Source organism: Rhinichthys klamathensis, unplaced genomic scaffold, assembly GCF_029890125.1.
Source record: "Rhinichthys klamathensis goyatoka isolate OS25496 unplaced genomic scaffold, OSU_Roscu_1.1 h1tg001318l_1, whole genome shotgun sequence".
Classification (NCBI taxonomy): domain Eukaryota; kingdom Metazoa; phylum Chordata; class Actinopteri; order Cypriniformes; family Leuciscidae; genus Rhinichthys; species Rhinichthys klamathensis.
This window is the reverse complement of record NW_026607424.1, coordinates 1-22,189: the sequence shown is the minus strand read 5'-3', so window position 1 is coordinate 22,189 and position 22,189 is coordinate 1. Positions and strand designations below refer to the sequence as shown.

Sequence of the window (22,189 nt, the reverse complement as noted above, 5' to 3'; positions counted from 1 at the left end):
AGGACAAAGTTCCATCTTTTGACCAGAATGAAACGGTAACCTCAGCTGGGCCCTCATCACTGGAAGACTGCTCCTCATCAGTTGTTTCAAGCTCCGTAGCCGATTCAGTGGTGCCTTCCTCTTCAGAAACATCTTCACTGCAAGATGCATCCTGAATTTCCTCCTCCTCACTAGTTTCTGAGTCAAAAATCTGATCACGGCCTGTGTGTGTGTGGTAATGTCAGATGGATAAATGTATATTAGATGCAGGTTAGGGTAGGATCAAATTTCTCTCTGTGGAAAAGAATGTGTGTAATATTTTAAAAAGTTTGTGTGTTTTAACGTGTGTGTGTCTGGATAGCGTGTGTATAAATGTATCGATACATGCACAGGTCCAAGGGCTCGATGTTTGCAAGCACACATGCTCATATGTGTACATGAAAATAATGAACATGCTCCTGAAAACTAAATTGTTCTGTTATTTTCAGTCTCTCCCATTCACTTTCAATGGTCGGCCATTGTGACCATTTTTGACCATGCCTACTCTCAGATAAATGAGGCCCACGATTAATCAGATGCAAACAGAAATATAAAACCAGTCCTAATTGAAAGAGAACAAGTTGACAAAAAGATTGAATCCAAGATTGGGTGAAAATAAGGTATAATGAGTGACTTATAAGCTATTTTTTATAGGCTGGTCATTTTTGACCGGGAACACCACAAGTGTGACTATGAGCCATATTTTTTACAAAACAAAAGTTTCAAAACAAAATTCCTAGTGAAACATTAGAGTAGACTAGTGTGATCAACAGTAGCCATTTTTTTCTTTTTTTTTTTTCATATTTCCAAATTTACTCATAAATTATTTGTTTTTTACTCAAAAAATGAGATGCCTACTCTCAGACAAATGAGGCCCCCGATTAATCAGATGCAAACAGAAATATAAAACCAGTCCTAATTGAAAGAGAACAAGTTGACAAAAAGATTGAATCCAAGATTGGGTGAAAATAAGGTATAATGAGTGACTTATAAGCTATTTTTTATTGGCCGGTCATTTTTGACCGGGAACACCACAAGTGTGACTATGAGCCATATTTTTTACAAAACAAAAGTTTCAAAACAAAATTCCTGGTGAAACATTAGAGTAGACTAGTGTGATCAACAGTAGCCATTTTTTTTCATTTTTTTTTTCATATTTCCAAATTTACTCATAAATTATTTGTTTTTTACTCAAAAAATGAGATGCCTACTCTCAGACAAATGAGGCCCCCGATTAATCAGATGCAAACAGAAATATAAAACCAGTCCTAATTGAAAGAGAACAAGTTGACAAAAAGATTGAATCCAAGATTGGGTGAAAATATGGTATAATGAGTGACTTATAAGCTATTTTTTATAGGCCGGTCATTTTTGACCGGGAACACCACAAGTGTAACTATGTGCCATATTTTTTACAAAACAAAAGTATCAAAACAAAATTCCTGGTGAAAATGTTAAGTTGACTAGTGTGATCAACAGTACCAATTTTCTTCAGATTTTATTTAATATTTCCAAAATTATTCAATTTTTTTAAAAAAATTACTCAAAAAATGAAATGCCTACTCTCAAATAAATGAGGCCTATGATTATTCATATGCAAATCAAAATATAAAACCAGTCCTAATTGAAAGAGAACATGTTGACAAAAAGATTGAATCCAAGATTGGGTGAAAATATGGTATAATGAGTGATTTATAAGGTTTTTTTTATGGCCCGGTCATTTTTGACCGGGAACACCACAGGTGTTATAGGGTTTTGAACACCACATGAGGGTTAAACCTGCAAAGTGTTTACTTATATTTGTGTACACTCGCAATAAAACACAACATTGTGCTTTTGTCACACTGTAAACTCTTGTCAAACTGTAACCTACAACTGTCACCCAACCAAAATCTCTCTCTCTCTCTCTCTCTCTCTCTCTCTCTCTCTCTCTCACACACACACACACACACACACACACACACACACACACACACACACACACACACACACACACACACACACACACACACACACACACACACACACACACACACACACTGTTTTAAAAGCAAAACATATTTATCCAACTACATTTCAAAACAGTCTGTGGGTCCCATCTTTTGGACATTCATCGCATTGGTTTTCATTTCTTGTCCTCTGAGCACTAATCTTACACATTCTACATTGATTAAAAAAGAAAATCGAATGCGTTATTAATGGTAGTATTATTTTATACAGAAATCAATTATTTATAATTCAGATGAGAATAATGTTACATTGTTAATTAATAATGTTAATTAAAATTAAGGAAAACAAATATATTTATCTGAAATATAGCAAATTAATTTTAAATTAATTCAGGTACAATTACCAAACATATCGCAAGGTCTTTTTGTCTTTTTATTAATTTAATTAATAAACGAATTATATAAAACTATTGTCAGTGCACTACAAATAAACTGGTTCTATGCCTTTATTAATAAAACTTATTTTAAAAATACAATGCCTTCTGCATTTTTGTTTTGCTTTTCCCTCCATTGTACCGAAATCGTACTGAACCGTGATGTCTGAACCGAGGTATGAACCGAACCGTGACTTCTGTGTACCGTTCCACCCCTAATATAGCTGCAAGCAGCGATGACAGGCCCAAGCCCCAGTGCCACCGCCACCCCGGTGGCTTTAGGACAACTGTGCATGGTGGGCCATGTGCAGTTAAAGTGGGTAAATCTAAAATAACTATGTGAAAATCATTTGAATATCCCACATTTACTGCAGCGAGGCCTTTACTGCATTGGTGCAACTATGGCCAGGACAACAACAGCCACATCCATGAGATAATTTAAATTGAGATGAATTTCATGTCATAATTTTGAGCTGCAAATGATAACTTTACATTCATTTGAAAGTGACCAATGACATAGGTCTAGTAATGATCAGGCAAAACCACACAGCAATGAAAGGGTTAAACTCTATAAACCATCAAGAGTATAAAATAGACTCTCTCTCTCTCTCTCTCTCTCTCTCTCTAACACACACACGCACACACACGCACGCACGCATGCACGCATGCACGCACACACACACACACACACACACACACACACACACACACACACACACACACACACACACACACACACACACACACACACACACACACACACACACACACACACACACACACACACACACACACACACACACACACACACACACACACATATATCCAAATATTCACAAAGAGCCTGTTATGTTTCACCTGACAATACACACATCGACAATAGTCACAACCACATGAATATATGAATAAATAGACTATGGATAGAGGTGACATCCCCTTCTCCAAACATGCAGACTGCCCATGATTGCTGACATAGAACAGTATTTGGCTGTTTGCTTAGAGATCTTTTTACTCAGTCCAGCAATTTGCAAACCCCTGGCCCTGACGCATAATCTGTGCACATGTCCTAAACTACCAAAGATTATGATGATCAGTTTTGTGCTGTAACCACACACTGCTAAAGCATTTGTTAATGATTGGTATTTTAACATTTTCTCAGAAAAACACAAGTCCATGTAAGCATCAAAACAACAACAACACACACACACACACACACACACACACGCATGCACGCACACACACGCACACGCACACAGAGAGACAGAATGAGATCAATGGATCAGTGGATACTGTTTCCCATTAGTTGATTTGTATCATTTGCAGCTCAAAATTTTGTACGTCCAGAAGTATTTATCTTAAGGTGTTTTTATATTTATATTAACCTAATTATTAAACTAATTATATAAAACTATGTTGTCTACGCACTTCAAATGAACTGGATCTATGCCTTTATTCTCAAGAAAAAGACAAGGTTTAAGAGATTTCTCATCCATTATTGCAGGCAAAAGCACACAGAAATGACTCTATCAACAGTATAAAGACTGACACACACACAGAGAGGCAGAGTGAAATCAAAGGATAAGTTGGAGACTGATTGTGATTACCAGTAACACTTTTCTCAGCAACCAGGCTTTTCTCAAAAATAGGCATGGGCTGCCATCAAGTGGTTATACTGTGTATATTACATTTTAATTTATTTATTTATTTCAACTAGATAGCATGAAATCTGCATATTTTTAACTTGCACATAATACATTAATTATAAAAAAAGTTATATCAAATGCATTTTAAAAAAAACTTTTTATTTGTATAATTTTATATAGGAATAAATGGTATATAATTTATTATTTAGAAGATATAAGAAACTTCCAGATTCCTTTTTGTCATTCCTTTAATCCCTTAATAGCAACACCGTTTAAGATATCCAATACCCATTCGCAATTTAGCATCTTCAATTGGAATCATGTTGAGAAAGTTTGGTGTGAATCGTATGACAGCTATTGGAGCATGCACTAGATAAAAATACAGAGTAATTTTTCCGCCTTATATTCATTGCCTAGCCACGGCCAAACCATTCGAGATATCAAAAATCCTCTATAGGATTTTATAAGAGTATCAAATACCAGTTACTATACTATTGAGTGAACACTAGCAGATAAGACATTTAAATTGAATCTCATAAGGCATTCTGATTCATGGAAAACAAAAAATAGCTTTATTTAATGTTCATGTTTCTGTTCTAATGCAAACTAGTGGATATTTAAAGACTCATTTGAAACTTTCTGAAAACAATTGTCTTACTGTGATTAATCAATTGGTTGGTGGTGACTTCACTGCCTTGCCTTAAGTGGGGGATTTACAAAAACACATTTGTGATGACAAAACCCTTTGTGATGACAGGGTGGGCATCAAATCATTCTCATACTGTCACTGTCCCTTACTTATTTTCACTGAATATCCAGTTTCACTATGAAATATAAAACATTAATGTGTTTTTTATTTAATTTAATTTTTCTACTTTAACATCCACACATAATACCTCAGTTTAACGTCTCGATCTAAAGGACCGGTGTTTTTTACAGTGGCATTGCGCCCCCTGGTTGCATCCAGTAGTAACCTCAGTTTTAGTAACGGAGGCTGCAGTTTCAGGACTTCGGTCCTAGGACGCCTTTTTTTTTTTTTACTTACGATAAACCTTTTTTTTTATTAACTTTTTTAACAAACTCGGAATGAGATTTTAATTCAACCTTGATTCATGACGTTAAATGATCAGGATGTAAACAATAAAGACTTTTTGAAGTATTTTAACATTGAAATATGAACCTCGGTAAATATTCTACAAAAATTGCCTCATTATTTTGACTGTCTTGTCTGTTTCAGTTTCACTTTGAGTTCTACAAACACTTAAATTAAACAATATTTGTCCTTATTTTAACAAGTATTTATTTATTTAGAAGGCTAGGCCTATCATTTGTAAATGTAAGCGAGGTGAGACAGGTGTATGAACCAATACTTACAGTCAAGAGATAAGCAGCAACACAGCAGGGTATAGATGGAATGCAGGTAATCTGACTCTGGATTGGTCGGTGGAGTGAAGGACACATTAACTGGAGGCTGCACAGTGACCACATATGGATATGGATATGGCCCTTGTATGTACTGGACAGATGCTGCCGGAGCTCCATAATGCTGCGGAAGTTGACCTGAAGTGCTGGGATAACTCTCAGAGGGAGGGAATCCAATAGAGTATTCTGGAGGCCTCTGCTGAAGTGGATGTATAGGCTGCCCTACTTCCATTGGATACTTTCTGGGATCCATGTTTGTCTTGGAATGTGTGTTTTACCTGCAATAAGAAAGATCTGTACGTCTGTCTCTGGTGTGTAGTCAAGTGAAGATTGATCTGTTACGTGTGTCAAGCTCCAATTCTGGTTACTGTTAGCTGGGTTGCGTTGTAAGGGGAGGAGTGACAAGACTTATTTTTACTTATGTTGAAGTCGGTTAATCACTGGGAACTAACATTCTTTGTGGTATTTTTTGTTGTTTGCTTGTCTGATGAAATTCACTTATATATTTGCAGGTGTAGGTGTTAAACTGTCAGACGCATCACTTCCTGCACAGTTGTGGTTAAAACTTGTGTTGCACATCTTGGTTTATAGGTTTATAGACAAACTCTTCTCCTAAAATGTAATAACTGAAGTAATATTTTCGTTTATTATTTTATCCTCACATTGTTAAATTCAATGGGGGTTTCTAAAAGGATCTGTCATCTTGAAGAGACATTAAACACATGCAGTATATGTGGGTAGTACAATCTGATGAACAGCGTCCTCTCCTGTGACTTTCCCCCATTCATTCTCAATTACCCCCCTCAAAGCGCTCGTGCATTCTGGTGAGACGCGCACTCTGCCGCTGAGGCGGCTCTTGGGGCGAATGCCCTGTGACGCTGTCCAGTTCTGAAAATCCCTCATTCACAACAGTCCCAGGGGAAACACGGACACAGTTGAGGCCATCAGTCCCAGTAGCCGAAGACACATTCTGAAAGAGACTAATCTCCCTCGTTGAAAAAGGGAGAGGCAGCTGTGAAAAGTTTTGATGCAATCCAAACTGATTCAGTAGCTTTTGTCATGTCTAACAATATGATTGATCTTAGTAGATGTTCTGATGTTCTATTTGGAGGACACGCATACAGATGCAAAAAGGCATGCCTATGTCAATTCCATCAGACATACCACCTATCAACCCACCAGAATACCAAATGGAGGTCTGTGCACCTAAGTGGAAAGAGGTAGAGCAGGCTGTGAGAAAGGCAAGGGCTTCATCATCTCCAGGGCCTAATGGAGTTCCGTACAGAGTGTACAAGAGTGCTTCGGGAGTTCTGCGAATTCTGTGGAAATTGATAAAAGTGGCATTGGAAAAACAGGTTGTACCTAGAGCATGGCGCAGAGCAGGTGGAGTCTTTATATCTAAAGAAAAAGATGCTACAAGCATCAGTCAGTTTCGTCCTATTTCACTATTAAACGTTGAGAGTAAGATTTTCTTCAACATTATTGCCCAGAGATTGTCCACCTACCTGGCCCTCTAAATCAAGGAGCATCTCGATAGTTAAAGGAAAGGTAGTAGATAAAACATTCTTCATTAATGGTGAGGCAATACCAACAGTTTCTGAGAAGCCAGTGAAGAGTCTTGGGAGATGGTACGATGGGGATCTAAAGGACACAGTTCGGGTGGGAGAAGTTAGACGATAAGCAGTGGAAGGGTTGAAGAGCAAGCTGTGCTCTACCCTGCAAACTAAAACTGGTGCTTTCAGTTTGGTCTACTGCCGAGGTTGCTGTGGCCACTGACTGTGTAAGAGGTTTCTTTGACAACAGTGGATAAGCTGGAAGCGTTGATAAGTTCATACATCAGGAAATGGTTGGGAGTTCCACGCTGCCTCAGCAGAGTGGGGCTTTATAGTGAAGGAATATTGCAGCTGCCAGTCTCTGCTTTAACCGAGGAGTTTAAGTGTGCCAAGGTCAGACTGGAAATGACCTTAGTAGAGTCACGCGACAAATGTGTAAGGGAGGCAGCCCCTGTGTTAAAAACTGGTAGAAAGTGGTCAGCAAAGAAATCTGTAGTAGAGGCAAAGGCTGCCCTTCAAATTGGGGATATCGTGGGACAGGTACAGCATGGAAGAGGGGGTTTTGAGCTCAGTTTAGCTCCTCCTAAATGGCACAAGGCAGGCCCAGCTCAAAGGAGGAAGCTTGTAGTCAACAAGGTGCGAAAGCAGGAGGAGAGGATGAGGTGTATAAAGGCCATTTCCCAGGGCAAGCAGGGAGAGTGGATGAGATGGGAGAGTGTGGAACAACGCAAGATGGGCTGGCAAGACCTTTGGTCAATGGAAGAGAGTAGGATCAGTTTCCTTATTAGGTCAACATATGATGTTCTCCCATCACCGCAGAACCTAAACCTCTGGGTAGGAGAGGATCCCTCTTGTCCTTTGTGTTCATCACCTGCCACATTAAGGCACATTTTGACAGGATGTAAGGTCGCTCTTAGCCAAGGTCGGTTTATTTGGCGCCATGACCAAGTACTGCGATGTTTGGCTTTAGCATTGGAAGGCAAGCGTAGTATGACCAATAAGTTGCCGCCTGTTCTAGCAAAACATTACACGCAGAAGACAATATTCCTCCGCCCAGGCGAGCAACCACCAAGAAAAGGTGTTAACACCAATTCTCGCCCAGGACAACTGGAAGCTGCTAGGGACTGGAAGATGCTGGCTGATCTTGACCAACGGCTTATTTTTCCACCTGAGATTGCCACCCTAACCTACGACCAGATATTGTTTTGTGGTCTGGATCAGCACGCATTGTTCAATTGATAGAGTTAACAGTGCCATGGGAGGATGCGGTAGATGAGGCATATGAGAGGAAGAAACTGCGGTATGCTCATCTGGCCACTTAAGCAGAACAGCGAGGATGGAGAGTCCAGGTTTATCCAGTGGAAGTGGGTTGTCGAGGTTTTGTGGCACACTCTACAACCCGGTTCCTCAGAGACGTCGGATTCAGTGGCCAAGAGTTGCGTCGCACAGTAAAGAACTTATCTGAAGCAGCAGAAAGGAGCAGCAACTGGCTGTGGTTGAGACGGAAAGATTCTAGCTGGCTGTGTGCAGGCCGCCACGCTACGGTTTCGTAGAATTCTTGAAAACTTGAAGAGTCTGTTGGTTTATTTGTATACGTTCCTGTGGATATTGCGTGAATGACGGGTGGTTGGGCAGATATTGTGTTTTGCGGTAGGTGGTATGCCATACGGAACCGTTGCCACTGAAACTGCATATTAACGCACCATATTAACGCAGACGGTTGTCGTGCTGGTCCTGTAGTTGCAGCCGTCGCGTGTGCTGACGCGCCAAGTACACTGCAGCCGTTAACGCCGGACAGAAGGGGAGTCACACCACCATATGGAAAGAAGCGTAAATGGATGGAGAAGCATAGTTTACTGTAAAGCTACGTCTTAGTTTTGCTTATCTTGGCGAAAGCCGAGTACAAATCAGCATGAAGTTTTAACATCTACTCTCGTGTAATGGAAATCCTGATACTGACCAACGTATAACTGACTTTGATAAGAATATCGATCCCGAAAATAATTTTTATGATAACTTGCATAACAACTGTGGCTATTATACAGAGCAACAGTTTAACAATAATATTAAACACGAGCACGGCATCTCTATCATTCATTTTAACAGCAGAAGCCTATATTCTAATTTCCAGAGTATAAGGGAAAATTTAGGACAGGTCAAGAAACCCTTTAATATTATAGCCATTTCTGAAACGTGGATTAATGCCGATAGGGGCATGGATTTTGAGTTGCAGGGATATGAATTTAATTACGTGAATAGAGAGAGTAGTTGTTGAGGGGGGAGGGGGGGGTAACCATAACATATTACTTTGTCTTTTTGTTGACAAAGGTATCATTTATCATCAGGTATCATCATGTCAGTATTCATTGATGATATAATGGATCACAATAGAATTATGTATGGAAAAAACGAAGAATGTCTTAGTTAGTTGTGTATATAGGAAACCAGGATCTAACATTAAAATATTTATAGAAAAAATGTAAAACATGTTTAATAAAGTAAAGCATAAAATAAGCTATATCTGTGGGGATTTTAATATTGATTTATTAAACCCCAACAATCACAAATTGACGGAAGAGTTTATTGAAACATTGTATAGTTTGAGTCTTTTTCCAACAATCACTAACAACTAGAATAACAGGTAATGGTGCCACTCTGATAGATAATATCTTTACAAACAATGTTGAAAGTAATTCTTTAAGTGGAATATTAATTAATGATATAAGTGACCACCTGCCAATCTTTGTTACTTATGTTATGACTGTAATTATAATGGAAAAAGAGAGTGCAACGAAATTAAATATAGGAGATTGAGAACTGAAGAAACTATATTTGCATTTAGAAAGGAATTAAGTTCAATTGGAATGAAGTAATTAATGAAGCTGACCCTAGTACTGCATATGAATTATTTTTAGACATATTCGTAACTTTATATAATAAAAACTGTCCAATAAAACCATATTGCAGTAAAAGGAAATATTCAGAAAAACCTTGGATGTCTGAATCGATTCAAAATGCTTGTAAAAAAAAGAATACTCTTTATAGGAATTTTATAAAATATAGAACGAAAGAATTGGAGTTAAAATATAAGAAATATAAAAACAAATTAACTAACATAATGAGGGTATGTAAGAAGGATTATTACAATAATTTACTAGAGAAAAATAAATATAATGTGAAAGGAATATGGAATACAATAAACACTATTATTACAAAAGGACTTAATAAATTTAATTATCCGGAATATTTCAAGGACAATGACATACAGTTGACAAATATGAATGTGGTGGTTGACAGATTCAATTCATTTTTTGTAAATGTGGGCCCTAAACTGGCCAAAGATATAAAGCACACAGGGATGATGGATCAAGTGGATAGAAATCCACACTCATTTTTTTGGGGAACTGTAGAAGGCAAAGAAATTATAGAGATCGTAAGTAAATGTATGAATAAAACGTCAAAAGATTGTGATGACATTGATATGTCACTAGTAAAAAAAGTAATTGATAGAAGATCCATTAACATTTATATATATAATTTATCATTTAAAACAGGAGTATTTCCTGAAAAGATGAAGTTGGCAAAAGTCATCCCATTGTATAAAACAGGTGATTCACATGTTTTTAATAATTATAGACCGATATCCTTGCTTTCTCAATTCTCAAACATACTCGAAATTTTTTTTATTAAAAGGCTAGACAATTTCATTGATAAAAAAAACTTACAAACGGACAGTCAGTATGGATTCAGATCTGGTAGATCAACGTCTATGGCACTAATTGAGTTAGTAGACAGATTAACAAATTGTATTGAAAATAAAAAATATGCAGTAGGGATTTTCATTGATTTAAAAAAAGCTTTTGATACTGTTGATCATGAAATTATGTTAAAGAAAATGGAAAGGTATGGCATCAGAGGTGTGGGCTATAATTGGATAAAAAATTATATGGAAAATAGGAGTCAGTTTGTACAAATGGGTAATCACTGGTCAGTAAGCCTCAGTATTTCCTGTGGTGTCCCACAGGGATCAGTTTTAGGCCCCAAACTGTTTATTCTTTATCTAAATGATATTTTCAAAGTATCAAATGTACTTAAATTTACTGTTTTTGCTGATGATACAAATGTTTTATGTTGCGGGGACAATCTGCAACAGATGATGGAAGTGGTAACAATCGAAATGAATCAACTTGAACAAACCAAAATTTATGGTATTTGGGAATCGTAATATAAATACAGATGTTAGACTGGTAACTGATAACCAAATAATTGAAAGAGTTTATGAATGTAAATTTTTGGGTGTTGTACTTGACCATAAATTGTGCTGGAAGCCCCACATCAAAAATTTGTGCATGAAGATGGCCAGGATTATTGGTATATTGAGTAAAACCAGATACATATTGAACAAAAATACTTTACATACTATGTACTGCACACTTATTTTGCCATATATACTGTGTGGAAGTTTGGGGAAATACCTATAAAAGTAATTTACAAAATATTTGCACACTACAAAAAAAGAGCAATCAGGATAATAAATCTGGGTATTATGAGCACACTAATCTTTTGTTTTTTAATTCACATTTGCTAAAATTTATGGACATTGTTACATTTAAAACTGCTTAATTTATGTTTAAAGTCAAAGAAAATAATTTACCAGGTAACATAAGTGCAATGTTTAATGAAAGAGAGGGGGGGGGGGGGGGGGGGGGTATCATCTAAGAGGATATTGTATGCTCAAACAACCTCTTGTGCGAACTGCTATTAAAAATATGTGTACCGGTATATCAGTTTGTGGGGTAACCATATGGAATGGACTGGATAATGACATCAAACAGAGCCATAATATAATTCGTTCAAAAATAGATGAAAGAAATCATTATTGGACCCGTATAGATAAGCATAGACTGAAACACAGGACTAAATCTGCAATGTGAAAGTATTGTGGTTAAGGTATTGTTGTGAGTAAGATCTGAGAAAAATGTATGCTGTAACTGCGTATTTATTTGCTTTGTAATATTATTATTTTTGTTAAATAGGGGCAGGTTTAAATCTAATCTAATTGCTTCTGCCTGCTCCTTCTCAAACTAATTTTTATTTTTTTGGTATTATTATTATTTATATATATATATATATATATATATATATATTGGTGGTTGTGTTTTACTTTGTGGTTTTAATTATTGTTTTGTTTGTTGTGAATCTATGTTGATTGTTTGAGACAAATAATAAAGAAAGAAAGAAGAAAGAATCCTCTGATAAGAAAGCTTGAAATGTCACAGAATTCAACCTGAGACCCAAGTAGACAATTTCCCGAGACAGACAACTCTTCGTTTGGTTTATCTTGAAACCTAATCTCTCCAGATGCGTCACTAGTGTGTGTGTATTGCTCTCCGCCTGCCGTAGGCACGGCGCGCAGATGAGCAGATCGTCCAGATATGATGAAACCCTGACCCCTAATCTCCACAACGGAGTCAGGGCTCCTTCTACACACTTGCTGAATACCCGAGGGGCTAAAACTAGGCCAAATGGTATACTGTATATATCGTATACTGTGCCCTGATAGGCGGACCTCAGATATTTCCTGTGCGCAGGAAAAATATCTATGTGAAAATATGCGTCCTGGAGATCCACCGAGGTGAACCAGTCTCCTTGCCGAATTTTTGACAAAACGTTCTGATAGACAGCATTTTGAATTTGTACTTTCTGAGGTGTCTGTTGAGGACCCGCAAATCCAGAATGGGACGGAGACCTCCCCCCTCTCTTGGGAATCACAAAATAACGAGAATAGAAACCCTTGTGGCTCTCTTCCGTTGGAATCACTCTTATCACTCCCTTTCTCATTAAAGAGGCTATTTCTTCCTCTAAAACCAGAGCTGCTTCCCCTTTGGGAAGACCGCTCCAGTGAAGGAGTTATATTGGTCTTTATTTGTGATTGTTTTAATCTTTTATGATCTTTTTCTCTTTTTATCACACTCTGCGCTCTCGGTCTTTGACCTGGATGCGTCAGAGGAAACTTTATGTTTGAAGGGATGCTTGTGAACGTTAGACCTTCTTCCCTCGTAACAGACCTCGAAGGTGGAGGGGGATACGATCTCTTGGGGGCATTGGCCACATTCCCGCACACATTGGACTCTGAACTGTCCACACAAACACATTTCACCTCTGAATTCCTTTTCCTTTTCCCTGCGAGAGGGAAGGAGGAATCGTTCTGAAGGGATGGGACAGAGAAACCCTGGGTGCCTTCTCCCAACCCTTCCTGATGCCGAACTGATGTATCAGGTCAACCGCCTCTTCTTATTCCCCTGGGTGGCAGCCGATCTGTGTTTGTGGCACGGGACATGCGCAGGTTCAAATCTTGGGGTTCAAAGACGTGACGGAAGTCTCTTTCCATCATACAGGTCTCTTTCAGCCCCTTGACCTGCTTTTTGGGATGGCCAGTCGATCGACAATCTAGCCCTGCGACAGACTTCGATTAGATCTGAGTCCATCTGTACAGGGGAGGGTGAACTCTCATCCTGTGCACTCGGCGCCCTGGACTGGTTTGGGGGAAGAATGGCATCTTCATCGTCGTCGTCCTCGAGGATGTTCGACATCATCTCATCATCGTCATCTTCCTCTCCCACTAACGGATCATCAAACAGCGGGGGAAGGACGGGTGACACCTTCTCCATCATCTCTGTCCATGAGCTGGTGGTCTAAGGACAATCCATGGATTCCTCTCTGGGTTGAGCAGAGAGGCATGGGTCCGAATTGCCACCGACTGCCACACGGAGCCTCCTTTCTCGGGTCTTAGTCGAGAACGTCGCGCAGTGCGGGCTGCCCTCGGGGTTGGACAGCGCTGCCTGAGCGTGTTTAGCGCCCAGACAGGAGATGCAGAGGCCTTGTGCACACGGATGTGGAGGACGACCTTTTCCTCCGGGGCTCTCCGGTTCAATCGTGGTGGCCATGATGGAGCTTGCACTCTCTTTGTACGGTGAGTTTTCACCCAACGTGACAACTGGTACGGAGCTGTGCTGGAATTTGAGAGCTATCGGTTTCCTTGGGTTTTTTTTGGTGCGTGGTGAGCGCCCAGAAAAACTTGGAAAATGAGTAAAAAAAAAATAAGAGCAGGAAAACTCATCTTGACATGTTAGTTATCTCACTCTTAAAGGGATAGTTCGGCCAAAAATGATATTTAACCCATGCATTACTCACCCTCAAGCCGTTCGAGATGCACATGTCAATCTTGTTTCAGACGAACACATTTTCAGTTATTTTAGAAAATGGTTTAGACCCTTCAGTGGATATAATGTGAAGCAATGGGGTCCACCTCCTTCAAGTCCCAAAATGTGCATACATCCTTCACAAAAGTAATCCATCCGGCTCCAGGGGGATAAACGAAGGCCTTCTGAGGGTAATCCGTGCAGTTTTGTCGTAAAAATATACATATTTAAATGAAAATATCTGACTTCCGGCAACGATCGACGCGCGTTCACGGATGGAAGTGTTTTGTTTTGCTCTCTGGCTGCGCTGGCGCGTTCGTTCTACGTCACGACGGTTCCTACCCTACGTCCTAGGTCCTACCTCGTACGCCGACTTCCATCCGTGAACGCGCGTCGATCGTTGCCGGAAGTCAGATATTTTCATTTATAAAGTTTTAAATATGTATATTTTTGCGACAAAACCGCACGGATTACCCTCAGAAGGCTGAGGGTAACCCTCAGAACCCTTCAAATAATCAATTCTAATTAACTTGTCATCAACAATCATCATGACTATCCCATCAGCATGAGAGGAAGCATATAGGTTTGGAGGTTTGGGCCAAATACAGAGCCCGGAGCCCTCTCCTCAGACAGCACGCCAAATATGCATACCATCTATTCTATCTGACTTATTTGTAAGTGTGAACTCGTGAACCTAAGGAATATATTGCGTTACTTATCGGCCCCGTCTGAAAACTGTTAAGCAAATAGTTCCCAAAGTCTGCTGAGGACAGCTTCCAAAATCTTCCACGAGAGCGAGAAATGACGAAACGGCAGGTAGCTGCAGTTATATACAGGGAGCAGGGACTCCCTGATCGCTACTGCGATTGGTCTGCCGCGGTTGGCAGACGTGGTGTAAATTGGTGCTTCCGCGATCGGTCACGTCCAGAGGCGTTCCCATAGTGAGATACCGAACGAATGTTAGAAAGAGAACTTAAATATTTGTACTAGGGCTGTCAAATGATTAATCGTGATTAATCACATCCAAAATAAAAGTTTTTTTTACATAATATATGTGGGTGCATTGTGTATAATTATTTTATATATATAAATACACACACATGCTTGTATATATTTAAGAAATATTTTCATGTATATACTGTATATAGATTTATATATAATTTATATTATATATAAATATAAATATTTTATATATAAATTATATTTTTTTCTTAAATATACATGCATGTGTGTGTATTTATATATATACAAAATAATTATACAGAGTGCACCCACATATATTATGTAAAAAAAACTTTTATTTTGGATGTGATTAATCGTGATTAATCATTTGACAGCCCTAATTTGTACGTTTGGATAGATTTGAAACGTACAATATGGACGCATTGACAACCTTTTAATGTAAACATTAGACATTTACAGCAACAAAAAAAAGTAAAATAAATCAAAATAAATACATTTTAGATCCCTTAACCCTACCCCCAAACCCAAACATAACCAATTTATAGAGGATATCAAATAATATGAAATGTAATGGACAGAATGTGTAAGAAAAATTACAATTTTAGTAACATTATAGAAGTACAAATATATTTTGAGCCGCTAATACCACTCTTACCTCTAAATAACAGTTTCTTAAAAAAATATGCACAGTAATAAATAAAAACATAACAGACAGACAAGTGTATAAAAAGTACTGTTTTTCATGATAAAATTTAATTGGCCAATGAAAGCTTACATTGTTTTAAACATACCATAATCGGCATATGTTTTAAGTACAATGTTTCATTGAGCAAATAACATTTAAAATGCAGAGAACCAAATCTATTTGTAATCTGCATCCAAACATGACACCTCTAATGGTTGTAATTCTTATAAACCATAACCACGTAGACAATCACCAATACAGTGACAACAAGCCCCATAGCAACGGCGACATGATTCAGGGTGCGTGCCGTTTTGGAGTTCCTCTCTGCTAATGCTTGCTGTCCTGAGTAGTTGGCATTTCGAGTCTGTGAAAACAATAGTAAAACATAATGTTAACCACTTCTGCTCACATTCTGAATTTCTATGAGCCAATGGCACAGGGAGGAATTCTCAAATAAGGTGAAACACTATCTACTTTAACAAGCAAACAAAATTATGTTTATTTATTAAAACCAAGTCACACCAACATAATGCCATCAAATGTATACGTTTTAAACATTTAATTTAACAATTTGATGTTTATCTTGATGCAAATCTTAAAGGTTGCCAGAAATCTTTCATTAAACTGATCTGAGTGCTCAAAAAAAAATTAAGATTGGCTGAAGTTAAAATTAGGTGATAGAAGGAGATAAAATATAAAAATATAAAAGCGATAGAGCAAAGCGCGGAGCAGTAAGCTAGAGCGTCCAAAAAGTAGCTGAGCAGGAAGTAGAGCTCCCTAAACTAAATCAAGACTTTGTAACCCCGTGGAGCCGTACGGATTACTTTTATGATGGATGGATGCGCCTTTTTTGGGCTTCAAAATCTAAGGTACCATTTACTCTCATTATAAAGCTGGGAATAACTCTCGTGTTTGGCTGATTGTGTTTGGCTGAAATAAGAATTTACACCTTAAATGGCTTGAAGATGGCTTGAAGGTAAGTAAATTATGGGATAATTTTAATTTTTGAGTGAACTAAAACATTAAGGAAGGAGGTTAAACTAAGGTAAGTGATACAATAGCCTGTTAAATTATTAAGCCATTTAGTTGAATGGATCAAGACTGGTTTCATGTGTTTCTGCCCTTCAAAAACATGGTAACTTCATAAAGTTAATTTAACAAGTTTCCACTTGATTTATATTATAGCTTTCCTGAATGCAATTAAGTTTTTGGATAACATTTGCTAATGTACTTTTATTATGCACATTGATAAAGTTAATCATTTAGCAGATGCTTTTATCCAAATAGAATAGAATAGTAAGTGTTGGTATTAATGGGTTAATTGTTGACAAAAAAATGTGTCTTTAGTAGTTTCTTGAATTAAATATTTAAGCTTAGCTGATGCAGTCATCCGAAATCACAGTTGTTAGCAAACTACACCTGTGTTGAAAAAGATTGGCTTGTAGGTATAGTTTTTCACATATTAACATAATATAGGCCTATGCATGTTTAATGTAAAGCAAATTCATTTGACTTTCCAGTATAGCCTATGTGTGATGGCAATGTTATCATATCTAACCCCGTTCTTTTGCTTTTGCAGAGTAAGAGAATTGTGGACAGAAGATTATTAGTATAGAAAAAAAGTCTCATCTCTCAAATTCTGTCCATTTGTTCACGAAATTTCAACAACAAAATGCTGTTTTTACGGCCTTTAATGTGGTGTGGCAGATCGCTGTATAGACGCCTCAGTTGAAGCAGCAGCGGAGCGCGAGTGAACGCGATTATCCCTTCCTCTTTAATGCTGTAAAGACCTTTGAAATAACTGAAATCATTTGGCGAAGTGATATGGAATGCGGTCAAGACCTGACTGGAAGTATTTTAGCAAAGTACGTACTGAACCCTAAATTTTGTGTATACCGCTACACCCCTACTTGGCACAGTGTCTGGTTGTGTTCCCTTGTTTGTCACTAGAGGTCCTCGTTATCACGGTGTCCTTCACTATTGACTTCATTTCCCAGCATTCTGTCTGTCACTGTCACTCAGCAGTTCATTGCACTCAGCTGTTCCCCGTCATCATTGTTCCCAGCTGGTCATTGTTAGTCTTGTTAGATCTGTGTATATATTCCCTGTTTGTGTTAGTATGTGTACGGAGTCGTTGTTAGATGTCACCACTTCCTTGGTCGGTTTTCTTGTTGGTTTGTGTTTTGTTTTCATGTTTGGTTTGATAATTTGGTTTTTGACCCTTGCCTGGAAGACTACGATTTGGATTACCCTTATATTAATAAACTGCTGCTATTGGATCTTCTGTCCCGTGTGTGTCGTGACAGAACGACTCCGTCAACTCTGATCCAGCGGTATGTTTTTTGATATCTCTTCCCCAGCCACCGAGCGGGAGAGAAGGGAATTTTTTAAGGGGACCCGGTTGGTCAAGTTTTGCGGGACCCGTGGAGGTCACAGAGGAGGATGTAGTCGGGAGACAATCCCGGTTCCGGTGGTCCCGAGTCCGGGGGTCCGGAGAAGAAGGAAGAGACACGTCCCGTCTGCCCAGTCAGAGACTGTTCACGTTCCGTCTGCCCAGTCAGAGACTGTTCACGTCCCGTCTGCCCAGTCAGAGACTGTTCACGTCCCGTCTGCCCAGTCAGAGACTGTTCACGTTTCGTCTGCCCAGTCAGGGACTGTTCACGTTCCGTCTGCCTTCATGGACCTGGACTATCTGGAGCGTCTGGCACGGATCCTGGACATGCCCGTGACTGCTGTTCCAGAGCCGGAGCCAGTGTCTCCTGTTCCAGAGATGGAGCCAGTGTCTGCTGTTCCAGAGCCCGTTCATGAGCCGGAGGCAGAGCCATTGCCTGTTCCAGAGGCAGAGCCATTGCCTGTTCCAGAGGCAGAGCCATTGCCTGTTCCAGAGGCAGAGCCATTGCCTGTTCCAGAGGCAGAGCCATTGCCTGTTCCAGAGGCAGAGCCATTGCCTGTTCCAGAGGCAGAGCCATTGCCTGTTCCAGAGGCAGAGCCATTGCCTGTTCCAGAGGCAGAGCCATTGCCTGTTCCAGAGGCAGAGCCATTGCCTGTTCCAGAGGCAGAGCCATTGCCTGTTCCAGAGGCAGAGCCATTGCCTGTTCCAGAGGCAGAGCCATTGCCTGTTCCAGAGGCAGAGCCATTGCCTGTTCCAGAGGCAGAGCCATTGCCTGTTCCAGAGGCAGAGCCATTGCCTGTTCCAGAGGCAGAGCCATTGCCTGTTCCAGAGGCAGAGCCATTGCCTGTTCCAGAGGCAGAGCCATTGCCTGTTCCAGAGGCAGAGCCATTGCCTGTTCCAGAGGCAGAGCCATTGCCTGTTCCAGAGGCAGAGCCATTGCCTGTTCCAGAGGCAGAGCCATTGCCTGTTCCAGAGGCAGAGCCATTGCCTGTTCCAGAGGCAGAGCCATTGCCTGTTCCAGAGGCAGAGCCATTGCCTGTTCCAGAGGCAGAGCCAATGCCTGTTCCAGAGCCGGAGGCAGAGCCAGTGCCTGTTCCTGAGCCTGACCCAGTTTTTGTGTCTGTGTTTGTGTCTGTCTTTGTGACTGTGTTTGTTCTAGTGTCTGTTCCCGAGCCGGTGTCTGTTCCCGAGCCGGTGTCTGCTGCTGCTCCCGAGCCGGTGTCTGCTGCTGCTCCCGAGCCGGTGCCTGCTGCTGCTCCCGAGCCGGTGCCTGCTGCTGCTCCCGAGCCGGTGCCTGCTGCTGCTCCCGAGCCGGTGCCTGCTGCTGCTCCCGAGCCGGTGCCTGCTGCTGCTCCCGAGCCGGTGCCTGCTGCTGCTCCCGAGCCGGTGCCTGCTGCTGCTCCCGAGCCGGTGCCTGCTGCTGCTCCCGAGCCGGTGCCTGCTGCTGCTCCCGAGCCGGTGCCTGCTGCTGCTCCCGAGCCGGTGCCTGCTGCTGCTCCCGAGCCGGTGCCTGCTGCTGCTCCCGAGCCGGTGCCTGCTGCTGCTCCCGAGCCGGTGCCTGCTGCAGTTCCCGAGCCGGTGCCTGCTGCAGTTCCCGAGCCGGTGCCTGCTGCAGTTCCCGAGCCGGTGCCTGCTGCAGTTCCCGAGCCGGTGCCTGCTGCAGTTCCCGAGCCGGTGGTTGCTCCTGTTCCACCGCCCTGGCCGCTCGAGGGGTCTTCACCGCCCTGGCCGCCCGATGGGCCGTCTCCGCCCTGGCCGCCCGAGGGGTCCTCACCGCCCTGGCCGCCCGAGGGGTCTTCACCGCCCTGGCCGCCCGAAGGGTCTTCACCGCCCTGGCCGCCCGAAGGGTCTTCACCGCCCTGGCCGCCCGAAGGGTCTTCACCGCCCTGGCCATCTGGTGGACTGTTTGCTTCGCCCTGGTCGGCCGATGGACTCTCTGTTTCGCCCTGGTCCCCGGTTAAACCCTCACCCCCTGTTCCTGTTTCCCTTCATGGACCTGGCCCACCATCCCTCCCCCTGATCCTCCACCGTTCCACCTCCCTCCGGAAGTTTTGTGTTATCTTGTACTATGTCTTGGAGCGTCTGGTAGCCGCTCCGTAGAGGGGGGGTTATGTCACAGTGTCTGGTTGTGTTCCCTTGTTTGTCACTAGAGGTCCTCGTTATCACGGTGTCCTTCACTATTGACTTCATTTCCCAGCATTCTGTCTGTCACTGTCACTCAGCAGTTCATTGCACTCAGCTGTTCCCCGTCATCATTGTTCCCAGCTGGTCATTGTTAGTCTTGTTAGATCTGTGTATATATTCCCTGTTTGTGTTAGTATGTGTACGGAGTCGTTGTTAGATGTCACCACTTCCTTGGTCGGTTTTCTTGTTGGTTTGTGTTTTGTTTTCATGTTTGGTTTGATAATTTGGTTTTTGACCCTTGCCTGGAAGACTACGATTTGGATTACCCTTATATTAATAAACTGCTGCTATTGGATCTTCTGTCCCGTGTGTGTCGTGACACTACTAAAATGTAAACATGGTAAAGACATGCCTAAATATTTTGACTTCTCTATCACATGAACCTCATTTTTGTAGATTTTTTAATGTGATGTAATCTTTAATTATCCTTATATAAAGACTTAAGTAATTAAAGTTCATAATAAAAGGAAATAACATGGACTAATACTTACGGAGCTGGAGAAAACCAGTGCAGCGATGCCCAGAGGAAAGCAGCAGCACAGCATGGTAAAGATGGAATAACACAGGTAATCTGGCTCTGGATCGGCCAGTGGAGCGGTGGTCACAAAAACTGTAGGCTGCACGGCGACCACGGATTGCCCTGGATATGGCCCTTGGGCATAGGGGCCCTGGGCATAGGGGCCCTGGGGCACTGGCTGGCTTGGAAAGGATTGAGGGTATCCAGCAGGAATGTCCTGGTATGCTGCTGATGGTGGTGTAGGCTGCAGCATTCCTGATTTCTCAGATGAATTCCAGGCACCTTGGGGCTGATTGCGGGGATTCATTTTTCTGATTATTGGCTTTTTATTTTTATTTGTAATTTCCTTCGCCTTGTACTCTGCAGAGATGTATTGCTGTACTCTGGTTCAGACTCATATACCTCGGCGATGAACGACAGCAGCAAATGGGAGGGGAGTTTATTAATTATTAATCTAGACGGACTGCTGACAGATTCACTGTCACTAGGTACAAAAAATATGCTGGAAACTCGATTAAAGGGAGCAGTTTCGTCCCTTAATGGAAAAGGTGACTGCAGCCTAAGTGGAAGAGAGGGGGTATGCAGAAAGTTAAATGCCTCAGGGGGAACGGGGGACAATTAAACCATTTTTGGAAAACCACTAAGGAAAAGGGATATGTTGAATTGCACAAGTGCTACTGCTAAAGAGTGCAATGTCAACATAGCCTGTTACCTTAATTGAATTGGCCTCGAGCGAAAATTTAAAATAAAATCTTTTTGTCTAAAGACTACATATAAATAGCTACCAAAATGAATGTCGGTAACTGCAGTTTGACTAAAAGTAATGACAAAAAGTTGACAAAAAATGCAATGACTTTTCGTCAACTAAAACTAGACTAAAACTAAGAAAAACAAAATGACTGAAATGTGACCAAGACCAATAGCATTTTCATCTGAAGATGAAGACTAGACTAAATCAAAAACGGCTGCCAAAATTAACACTGCATTGCATACTTAAGTTCCTCCTTGCATTCAGTTCATTCTCGGGTATTGTTTGTGTCTTTTATACTGTGGTGTTGGATTATAACCTTTTTTTGATTTACTAGTATTTGTTTTATTTAATAAATACAGTTATTTGAGCCTTTTGGAATATTCCTAATCCATCAATGAACTATTTTATTTATAGTGCACTAAACCAAAAATACCTTCCTTTGTTATATTTCCTCATTCACACAGCTGCACATCAGA

The 22,189-nt window shown here is 40.8% G+C and overlaps 1 protein-coding gene across 1 annotated transcript; it reads right to left on the bottom strand.

The window, feature by feature from the left end:
• Window positions 1-16,002: 16,002 nt before the first annotated feature.
• On the bottom strand, window positions 16,003-21,310 carry LOC130079724 (trafficking regulator of GLUT4 1-like). Its single transcript, XM_056245085.1, has 2 exons — window positions 20,937-21,310; window positions 16,003-16,233 (listed from the first exon to the last, which is right to left on the bottom strand). The coding sequence occupies exons 1-2, from the start codon at window positions 21,267-21,269 to the stop codon at window positions 16,078-16,080; spliced, it is 489 nt and encodes a 162-aa protein (XP_056101060.1). The 5' UTR covers window positions 21,270-21,310; the 3' UTR covers window positions 16,003-16,077.
• Between the last annotated feature and the right edge of the window lie 879 nt (window positions 21,311-22,189).

Excerpts from the sequence above, each read along its gene's own strand:
- LOC130079724 (XM_056245085.1), bottom strand. The coding sequence starts at position 21,269 with ATGAATCCCCGCAATCAGCCCCAAGGTGCCTGGAATTCATCTGAGAAA. Across the intron at positions 16,234-20,936 it reads CACTGGTTTTCTCCAGCTCC|ACTCGAAATGCCAACTACTC; the intron begins GTAAGTATTAGT and ends TTGTTTTCACAG.